The sequence below is a fragment of the Daphnia pulex genome, chromosome 7 (genome assembly GCF_021134715.1).
Source record: "Daphnia pulex isolate KAP4 chromosome 7, ASM2113471v1".
In the NCBI taxonomy this organism is placed as follows: domain Eukaryota; kingdom Metazoa; phylum Arthropoda; class Branchiopoda; order Diplostraca; family Daphniidae; genus Daphnia; species Daphnia pulex.
In genome coordinates this window covers 1,968,997-1,979,180 of record NC_060023.1, presented here as the reverse complement: position 1 = coordinate 1,979,180, position 10,184 = coordinate 1,968,997, and the positions used below count along the sequence as shown (strand labels likewise).

The 10,184-nt window shown below is 42.0% G+C and overlaps 2 protein-coding genes across 2 annotated transcripts; both read right to left on the bottom strand.

Annotated features, from left to right (window-relative positions):
- Window positions 1-2,079: 2,079 nt before the first annotated feature.
- Window positions 2,080-4,376, bottom strand: LOC124197729 (translation initiation factor IF-2-like). Its single transcript, XM_046593264.1, has 3 exons — window positions 3,115-4,376; window positions 2,995-3,051; window positions 2,080-2,920 (listed from the first exon to the last, which is right to left on the bottom strand). Exons 1-3 carry the CDS (start codon window positions 3,186-3,188, stop codon window positions 2,080-2,082), a joined length of 972 nt encoding a protein of 323 aa, XP_046449220.1. The 5' UTR covers window positions 3,189-4,376.
- A 3,633-nt stretch (window positions 4,377-8,009) lies between these two features.
- Window positions 8,010-9,333, bottom strand: LOC124197268. Its single transcript, XM_046592650.1, has 4 exons — window positions 8,933-9,333; window positions 8,672-8,830; window positions 8,440-8,574; window positions 8,010-8,351 (listed from the first exon to the last, which is right to left on the bottom strand). The coding sequence occupies exons 1-4, from the start codon at window positions 9,221-9,223 to the stop codon at window positions 8,286-8,288; spliced, it is 651 nt and encodes a 216-aa protein (XP_046448606.1). The 5' UTR covers window positions 9,224-9,333; the 3' UTR covers window positions 8,010-8,285.
- Between the last annotated feature and the right edge of the window lie 851 nt (window positions 9,334-10,184).

The window sequence follows — 10,184 nt, the reverse complement described above, 5'->3', positions numbered from 1 at the left end:
TATTGTCTGCTATAGTAGCTCTCACGCTTCGAAGATTTCCGATGGAACGTACGATTAACCCCTGAGGATCGTCAACCGTTACCGTTCACTCGGTAACGCTATAAAGGCGGTCGAATTAAGACCCAGAATGGTGCACAATCAAGTACAAGCTTGCACCCACTAACACCCAGCAGGTTAATATACCACTTCAATAACATTTCCTTTTAGCTTTTTAACATTTTTTTAAATTGTTCGCCATTTCCAAAACCTTATTGCTTTTACGTGTGACTGTTCGGCTCACAGTCGAACTGGCAACCACCAATAGAAATAAAAGTCAAAATCATTCAAATCCGGTCGTTCGGTTCGGACGGTGAAGAATAAAAGAATGGACAGGAGAAAGTTGTTTTCTTCTATTCTCAAACAAATCACAACGAAGTTAAGGGTATAATAGAGAAAGCATTCAAAACCAACAAGTCTATTTAGGCGGAATTCCGCACGAGGAAAAAATCAAATAATCTCATCCAGCAGCTTGCATGGCGAACGAAAGGAAGAAACCGTAACAATATAGCACACACTTTTAGAGCAGCAAGGCAGTTGAGTACACTTATTCTCAAAAAATCCTATAGTTAGAGCTATAAGGCTATTAGGCTAGCTATATACAGTCATCCGAAGTGGTTTCACGATGAGAGAGGCTCGATAACATTGGGTGTAAACTGTGTCACGCATGCACAACAGTCGCCGGCATTTTAATATTTGATTTTCTTACGCAGCATAGCGCGTCGAATTTTTTATTTTAAGTCGAAAGAAAGAAATGCCGACGCCAGTATATATCCCGTGGCTATTTATGCACTGTAATAAACCACATAGAAATATGTGTGCGCAATGCCGCAATTCATTGGTATGGGAACAGTGACAACCGCTTTAAGGGAAAAATGCTCCGAGTAGTCATCTTACAAAATTGAATTTACAGCATAGCAGGTCGAACTGGAATGTTTCCGCTTAACTTTCGTAGAATATGGGAAGAAACGATATCGGAGTGATACCAAAGTAATGAAACTTGAATATGCCAAACAGGTTATTTAAATAAAAATTTTGTCAAGAATCAAACTTTGGTTATTAACAAGCGATCTCCCACTCAACCGGACCGAAATGGTGGGGGTACTTTTCGGATCGTAATCCGGAAAAGAACTTTACAAATCCGGACTAGGTCTAATCTGTTCAGAATCGCAAGGCGATTCCAACGGAATTAAGTCCGGATTTTTATCTTTTCCCGTTCACGAGATAATCACGGTTGAAAATCGTGAAATATCACGAAAACCCAAAGTCTCCCCGTCCGACTACATCGCTTTTAGCCGTATATTCGGCTTGTAAAAAAAAACTAATTGATACAAAATGTAGCCCTTTCATCCCTCTTTCAGAATCCAAAAGGATTTTTTATAATTCTTTGAGATGTTTGAGATATCACGATTTTCGTGATACCCCCATTTCGACACATTTTTCAGGCATTTCATTCGGCGTTGCCGATTGCCGTATATGTGACTTCGCCCCCACTCCTTCGCTTTTTCCATTGTTTCCTATGTATCAAGTCCCATCTGTATCGATATACAAGGCCTTGATACATAGGAAACAGGGGAAAAGCGAAGGAGTGGACAGGAAAGGGGGCAAAAAGCACATATACGGCAATCGGCAACGCCGAATGAAATGCCTGAAAAATGTGTCGAAATGGGGGTATCACGAAAATCGTGATATCTCAAACATCTCAAAGAATTATAAAAAATCCTTTTGGATTCTGAAAGAGGGATGAAAGGGCTACATTTTGTATCAATTAGTTTTTTTTACAAGCCGAATATACGGCTAAAAGCGATGTAGTCGGACGGGGAGACTTTGGGTTTTCGTGATATTTCACGATTTTCAACCGTGATTATCTCGTGAACGGGAAAAGATAAAAATCCGGACTTAATTCCGTTGGAATCGCCTTGCGATTCTGAACAGATTAGACCTAGTCCGGATTTGTAAAGTTCTTTTCCGGATTACGATCCGAAAAGTACCCCCACCATTTCGGTCCGGTTGAGTGGGAGATCGCTTGTTAAAACATAAACTTTATCTTTGGAATGGTTCTGGGTATTTGCCTGGTAATCGAGCTCTTCCCATTTCAGGGCGTCGAATATCATGGCGTCGAACATCTGGGTCTTGAACATCTTCGTGATGAGCATCCGATCGTTTGGCAACCGGACGTTGGGTGAACGGGCGTTGGGCGGACGGACGTTCGGCTACCGTACGTTGGGCGAACGGACGTTCGGCTACCGGATGATGGGAGGACGGGTTTTCGGTTACCGGACGTTGGGCTACCGGACGTTGGGCAAACGGACGTTCGGCTACAGGACGTTGGGCGGACAGACGTTCGACTACCGGACGATGGGCGGACGGGTTTTCGGTTACCGTACGTTGGGCGTGTACGAACGGGCGTTCGGCAACCGGACGTTGGGCGAACGGACGTTCGGCTACCGGACGATGGGCGGACGGATTTTCGGTTACCGGACGTTGGGCTACCGGACGTTGGGCGGACGGACGTTGGGCGGACGGACGTTGGGCGGACGGACGTTCGGCTACCGGACGATGGGCGGACGAGTTTTCGGTTACCGGACGTTGGGCGTGTACAAACGGGAGTTTGGCTACCGGACGTTGGTCGAACGGGCGTTCGGCAACCGGACGTTGGGCTACCGGACGTTGGGCGAGCGGAAGTTCGGCTACCGGACGTTTGGCATCCGTTCGTCGAACATCTTGGCGCTGAGCATCTGAGTACCAGGAGTGTTGGTGAGTGTAGGTACTGAGTACTGGGTGTAGGTCTCGATTTCTTTCTTCTTTTTTGCCTGGGGCTGCTCTCTGAATCACTTGGTCCATGCAAGGTTCATCGTTCTGTTGTGAGTTTTGATAGCTTAGACTGAAAAAAAAATTAATAAAAAAAAAAATTAGGACTTACTGTACCAAAAAATTAAAAGAAAAAAAAACACATACCAAACAACGTGGCAGTCAAAAATCGGCTCTAACCCTTGCACCGGAGTTTCAATTGTACTGTAAAAATAACAAGAATTAAACTTCAAAGTAATTTATCTCAATTGAGGCAAGAAAACTTACCACCCAGCCTCAACGCAATGCCTAGAAAGGAAAACCGTTCCAGATAGACCTTCAAAGTGAGAAAAATCTTTCATATTGTAGTGTTGACGTTTGGGGGATGCAACATCGGCCACACTTCGGAAGAAGTTGAAAACTTTTATTGGCTCACGTCGATAAAGGGGTAACCTATCAAAATGAATTTGATGTTTCAGATCTAAGTGACCCTTTATAAACAAAGAAGCCTTTGTGTTTGTAACTTACCTCCACTGGATTTATATACTTGACAATAAAGGGGTATTTTTTTACGAGCCACTGATAAAACAGAGGAATCCCCATAATGATCACATTTGATCAGCTAAAACGAATATAAAAACTGTTGATCTGAATATATATTCCGGATAGGGAATGTCTTTGTGGTGATGGCCGTCCACAGGTTGTGGTAGGAGTGTCCTGGTAGAACCGGGTCTCCGCTTGGTGTAACAAACGGAACCGTGACTGGGGCTGCCGTGTTAACCTGACAGGCTGGAGGATCAACCCTACGAAGTTTAGAACGCTCGTACGCCTCTCGCTTGTCTTTCGCTTCCTTCTCTACCAGGCGTATCTTTGCCTCTTCCACTGCGTCCCACTTCCTCTTTTTGGCCGCGCGAACCTCCTGTCGTAGAGCGTTCTGCGCCTCTTTGTCTCTCCGAATGAGGGCTTCGTCCTCGTCGAACTTAGCTCTCTGTTCTGAAGTCAAGAGGGCCAAGGCCTCTTTCTCAAACTTCTCCGCTTTTGCGATCTCCCACTTGGATTTAGGCTTTGCCTTTTGCAAAGCCAAGGGTGGAGTGGCCCCTGTGAGCTCGTAGAACTCAATTTGAAACAGGACCTCGAGCAGCTTCCAGCCCTGTCTCTGACCGTCCTCGATATCACCGTTGCGGTCGTCGTCCACGAGCTTTGTGGCGTACGCCTTGATGTTTGCAATTGACTCGTTCAGTGACCTCGGAGGGTCGGCTACGAATCGCTTGCTTGGGACGTCCTTGCTTGTGAATTTCGAAACTGCAATAACAAGAAAGAGATTAGTTTCGTAACTATAGGTCCGTATTAACCAGTAATAGCAAAAACCAATAAAATTATTGACAATACCTCTGTCGAAATTAAGGAAACGTTGGCCCAACTCTATCGTTTGCAAGGAAAAGAAAAAGCACGACTTTTGACTGATGAAAAAAAAGAGATCGCCGAAGATTTTTCAAAGTGCCAGAATGCAACATTAACAGTAATTCAATTGAGAAAGAACTCATTGAAAGAAGAAGAGCCGAGTGCCTCTTTTTTTTTCATAAGTTGAACATATCAAACAAAAAGCTGTTACCATTTTAAACACTTAAGAAATAAAACAGGTTTCACTTTTGCTGCTGACAGCCTGACAGGTTACAGTACATGGCCTTACGTGGGAGATTGACCGGATCAAGCAAAGTCTGCAGCAAGTTTCGGCTATCCCCCGCCATGGTGCACACTAGTCGACTAGCCGCACGACTTTTCCCTCTACTTACACGAACCAAATGGAAAAAGCTCTATTTGTGAAACTTGACGTTGCCTAATAAATGATTTTTAAAATAATTTGTCACGTATAAAACTGTTGACTGAACTCCATTCTACTATCTAATATTTCCATGAAATAAAAAATAATTGAAATTCCCTTTCGTTTACATTTTATTTTCATACTCATACCTTTGAAACTTTTTAGAAGTATGCTTTTGGAAAAGACCGCTAGATGACTAGAAGTGTAGAAATTTCGATCATCTCAACTGAACAGTTTCAGAGTTCAAAAACCTAACAGAAAATAAGTCGATTCAAGTTTTGAATTCAGTTTTGATATCAATTGGTGGTCCATTGACCATCGTTGGCATATTGTAACCTCCAATCAATACATCATATATACTACATCACGAATCTCCTACTCTTCAATTCACTTGTAAACTCAACTTTCGATCAATTAGGCATCCTGCTGAACTATAAAGATCGTAACCCATTAAAACCCAGTATTGTCTGCTATAGCAGTTCACACGCTCCGAAGATTTCCGGTGGGACGTACGATTAACCCCCTGAGGATCGTCAACCGTTACCGTTCACTCGGTAACGCTATAAAGGAGGTCGAATTAAGACTCAGAATGCTGCACAGCAATCAAGTACGAGCTTGCACCCAGTACTAACACCCAGGTTAATATACCACTTCAATAACCTTTGCTTTTAGCTTTTAAACATTTTAAATAGTTCGCCATTATAGCGAAACCTTATTCGTAGGCCTACGTGTTATTGTTTGGCTCACAGTCAAATCGGCAACAACCAATTTCGCAATAAAAGTTAAAATCATTCAAATCCGGCCGTTTGGTTCGGACGAGGAAGAATAACAGAATGGACAGGAGAAAGTTGTTTTCTTCTATTCTCAAACAAATCACAGCATAGAAAAGGATAGAGAAAGCATTCAAAACCAACAAAGTCTATTTTGGTTGAATTCCGCACGAGGAAAAAATACAATAATCTCATCCAGCAGCTTGCATGGCGAACGAAACGAAGAAACCGTAACAATAGCGCAGCACTGCACACTTTTTGAGCAGCCAGGCAGTCGAGTATACACTTATTCCCAAAAAATCCTCTAGTTTCTACGCACTCTATACTATAAGGCCATTACAGTCATCCGAATGGGTTTCACGATGAGAGAGGCTCGATAACTTTGGGTGTAAACTGTGTCACGCATGCACAAGAGTCGCCGCGGCATTTAAATATTTGATTTTCTTATGCAGCATAGCGCGTCGAATTTTTTATTTTAAGTCGAAAGAAAGAAATGCCGACGCCAGTACATATCCCGTGGCTATTTATGCACTGTAATAAACCACATAGAAATATGTGTGTGCAATTCATTGGTATGGGAACAGTGACAACAGCTTTAAGGGGGGGAAAATGCGACGCAAGGACAACCCCGAAAGTTAGACTATTTGCATACGAAATATGTAATTCAGCTGCGTGATTTACCCACCGCGATCTGAGTTTTGAATTTTTTTTCCTGGCTGCCATACTAAACAGGCGTGTGCCTTATACAGACATTTGCATATCCCCAGTTATATGTATAGTGAAAATACTTTGGTTCTATTTTTAAATAAAAGCTTCGGTTTTGTTTTGTGTTTTTTAACTCTCAAACTGACAAATAGGAAACATTTAAAACGTCCAACTATTTTTAGGAAGACGATTGTAAAAAGATCACTCAAATAAATCACGAGTTAAAAGGAGAGAAATGGGGGAACGAGGTTTGTCGGCGAGTTAAAACCGTTGCGCAACATCCAACCGGAAAGAGTTCTGAAAGAGATGCGACACGTACTAGTATAGTAGTAGTACTACACATACTATACTCTGCCTATACAGTCGATATAATAGATGCGTCATATTGTATGTACACCGAGAACCCCCTTTCGTCGGTCACGCCGAGCGTGACCGATATCCTACACGGCCCAGCTGTCATCCAACTTTGTCCCCATTTTCGAAACCAAATAATTTAGTGCCGCCATCCTTGTGTGTATACCTACGTACTATATACAAGAGAGACACAGAGATAGAAAAACAATTCAAACGCATCAATCATAACGACGCGATTGTAATCGTTATTTATTTGTTTGGTCATCCGTGTGTTATGTGCGCAAAGGATTCAAAACTATCATAGAAACAGTCTGAAATTTCTGGGGGGTCTAAACACAAATGCAATCGTGCATCAAAATGAAACAGTTAGAATATACCTTATTAAATTCAATCCTTATATGTCGCATCTGTTTTTGTCTTTTTTCTTATAAAGATGATTTTTTAAAATAAGAAAAATAAAGGCGGCCAGACCGGCAGCGTGTTGATTTCAAAAAAACTTTGTTTTTTGTTTTTTCCGCTCATTTATTCGACGCATCGGCCGTAACTAAATTTTCTTTTTTCTTTTTTTAAACGAGCGGCCGTAAAGAATAGCCCCGGCACTTTATCGGCGTCGTTGACTCTGATTGTCTAACGGCATCACAGACACACAAAAACCCTCCGGTCACAACATATGTGTACTATATAAGCCCATTTACAAAATTAATTATACAACTATTACATCACCACGCCTTTTGTCATTTCTAATATCTGCAAATGAGATACCTAATTACACCAGATTGGGGGGATATTAAATACAGATGTTATATTGCTATAATACAAGTTTCCATTTCGGAATTTAGACTGTTGAGACTGCCAACCTCCAACTGTTTATTATATTGAATGTTAACAATTGCTGACGGCACCGTTATATTGTATACACCTTAACGATCTTATTCTTCTCTACAATATTCGTCGTCCGAGCTGCTTCTTAATGAGTTTCCTGTTTGAGAACGCGCCACAACAGGAGCTAAAAAATAATGTTAAAACATTTTTACATTTTCTACGCCCATTTCAGAATAGAGAACCCGAAAATTAAAAGTAGCGGACTCCGCCTTTTCTTATTTCTGTTTTGAAGTAGAAGCAAATTATTCTTTATTACAGATGCTTATAATTGTAAGGGGCTGAGTGATGTACGACGCGTCAAAAAATATGTGTACCATCAGGAACGTCTAAATTCAGACAAATTTCAAATCTATTCAAGAGCGAAAACATTTCATTTTAAAATAAGGTCAAATTGGTTGCGAGTTGTCATTTTTTTTACCCACTAAATATTACACTCATCCGAGCCGACCGGAAGTTCCCACACCATGTACTATGCAGTTATGACAATCAGCGTATTTTTTCCCTTTGTATGCGACACTGATTGCACTTTAACTCGGTGCGGATATTTTTTGAACGATTAAATCGCCCGCCGACACACAATTTTCATAACGGAATTTGTTGTGTGTGTCTATAACCGACCGGAAATTGTGCCGCATTTCAAAAATCTTTAATTTTAAAAAGTTGAATTGTATTTTTTTAAGATATTTCAGAGACATAATATAAGAGAAATGGATGGGCCAAAGGCTTTTACAGTTTATAAAATAAAATTCATAAATTGGCGTGTATACATTTCAATGCAAAATGATGCAAAAAAGATAAATCACACACTCGACTAGATGAAATATTCCCACCCACCCCTCACTTTGTTATAGGATATAAAACTAAAATCAAAACTAAATCAAATAGAGAAAATGGCATTTGCCCGGTCAACACCCGCCTCGACGTCGTTATTCATCTTCGCTGTCATCCGAGTTGAGTAAAGTCTTGCCGGATTGGAGATCCGTCACCAGTTTCTATATGTGAGATTATTTACAAAAATATCCAATTTTGTTTTTAAGTGAAATAAATGATATGGGATATAATAGATGGGAAATTGCATACGCCAATGGTTCGACGCCTCTGGCGACGCCGGATCTTCCTGTAGACGACCAGCCAAATGATGGTCATGATGACCAACAGCAAAGCCGACAGGCCGATAATGAGCGGAATTTTGGGCGTCTTGTCGTACTGCTCCCTCTGCGTGGGTCATAACATCCGCCAAACACGTATACGTCATTAGTCATCAAATTAAATAAAATATAGAAAAGGAAAAAGGGTGTGGTCATATGTATACCGTCCACTCCATCATCTGGTGGAGGTGAGTTATGGCGTCGTGGATGAATTTGACCGAAGTAGTCGTCTGATTATTATTGACAGCAAGATCCGCTTCCGGTTCTGACGAAAGGTCAAGACCCGACCAGACGACAGTTCCATTACTGTCCTCTCCTTCCGCCTGTGCGCGCCGGATCGGATTTCGACAAAAAACATACGGACAATCTGTTACACATTTGACACACGAGAGAGATAGTCTATTGTGTAATACAAGTTAACCTACGCCTAGTAAAAGATGTTGGTCGTTAGTGGAAGAATTGACTCTATTAGCCCAGGGCATCCAGTGTTTCCAGTGCCAGCTGGAATCGACCGGAACGGTGAGCAGGATGGGCAGGCCAACGCTGATGACCAATCCGCACACTATGACCAAGGCTAAGCAGGTCCACATGGCGGCGCCGGAACAGCAGCAACACTTTCTGGGCTTGCGGATTTTGACGGAGCGGCCCAATCCGCGTGACACGTCACGTTCCGTCTCGTCCAGACTCTTCAGCAGCGCTTGGTAACCGCTCGACATAATTATTTTCTTTTAAATGAAATAATTCCGGCTAGAAATAAGAAATCAGTTGACCGATCGAGCCGAACGTTTCGTGAAAAACTGACTAAACTTTTGGTCCCGTTTGGTCGTCCAGTCGTTTCCCCCTTGGTATTAGCTCCTGTCACTTGCGCGTCTGGCGCATCTGTTTCGGCGCACTTTTCTTTCTCTTATTTCATTCGTCGGTTTACTTATTTCTACCCCCTTTTCTAGCAGGTGCGACGACGGCTGTTGCTGGCAGAGAGTCTATATATTGTCCCCTTCTCCCGAAACTTGTTGCGTTTATTTACCCAATGATCGGAAACATTTCTTGATGTTTTTTCGGTTATATGCTGGAATCGATTTGTATATATGCAGACGAAAGCGGAACCCCTATACGCTGAGGGTAGACGAACTGTGCGGATGATATGCTGGTTCTTTTGAATTCATTTCCAGATGTTGAACGGTAGGGTTTTATTCGACGTATTTAAACGGCCGTGAACTCGCCACTTTCCTCCACTGGAATAGAGTGGACAGTTGTCTATTTAGCCTCCAGCGTCTGGTAGAGAATTCACGACCGAGATGTGAATGATGATGCAACTATCTACACGCACACCAAAAAAGAAACGACTAGTGGTAACGACCGGCTCTCTCTGCGGGATCCATTCATTTATTATATCTCTCTCTTCTATGTACATACACGCCCAGGTGGGTTATTGATCTTTTTCATCGTGAGAAAAAATTGAATTACAAGAAATTTTGATTCAATCCGATCGCCATATATAACTATCAAATTTGCACTTTAAAAGCTTTTCCCAAATATAATAACAAGCGAAATTGAAACGTGTACATTTTCCCATGATCTCCAAACACATATTGATCGACATTTTTTTTTTCTTCAGTGTACATTGTTACATACGGCCGTCCTCGATTCATCCAATTTTGTCTGTGGAGTCAGCGAAGC

What these genes read in the sequence shown, in the direction of transcription:
- LOC124197729 (XM_046593264.1), bottom strand. Translation starts at nt 3,188, where the DNA reads ATGAAAGATTTTTCTCACTTTGAAGGTCTATCTGGAACGGTTTTCCTT. An exon ending in CATTGCGTTGAGGCTGGGTG is followed by an intron (nt 3,052 to 3,114) that starts GTAAGTTTTCTT and finishes TTATTTTTACAG; the next exon opens with TACAATTGAAACTCCGGTGC. An exon ending in TTTGACTGCCACGTTGTTTG is followed by an intron (nt 2,921 to 2,994) that starts GTATGTGTTTTT and finishes TTTTTTTTTCAG; the next exon opens with TCTAAGCTATCAAAACTCAC.
- LOC124197268 (XM_046592650.1), bottom strand. Translation starts at nt 9,223, where the DNA reads ATGTCGAGCGGTTACCAAGCGCTGCTGAAGAGTCTGGACGAGACGGAA. An exon ending in ACCAGATGATGGAGTGGACG is followed by an intron (nt 8,575 to 8,671) that starts GTATACATATGA and finishes TGACCCACGCAG; the next exon opens with AGGGAGCAGTACGACAAGAC. An exon ending in AGAGGCGTCGAACCATTGGC is followed by an intron (nt 8,352 to 8,439) that starts GTATGCAATTTC and finishes TCTCACATATAG; the next exon opens with AAACTGGTGACGGATCTCCA.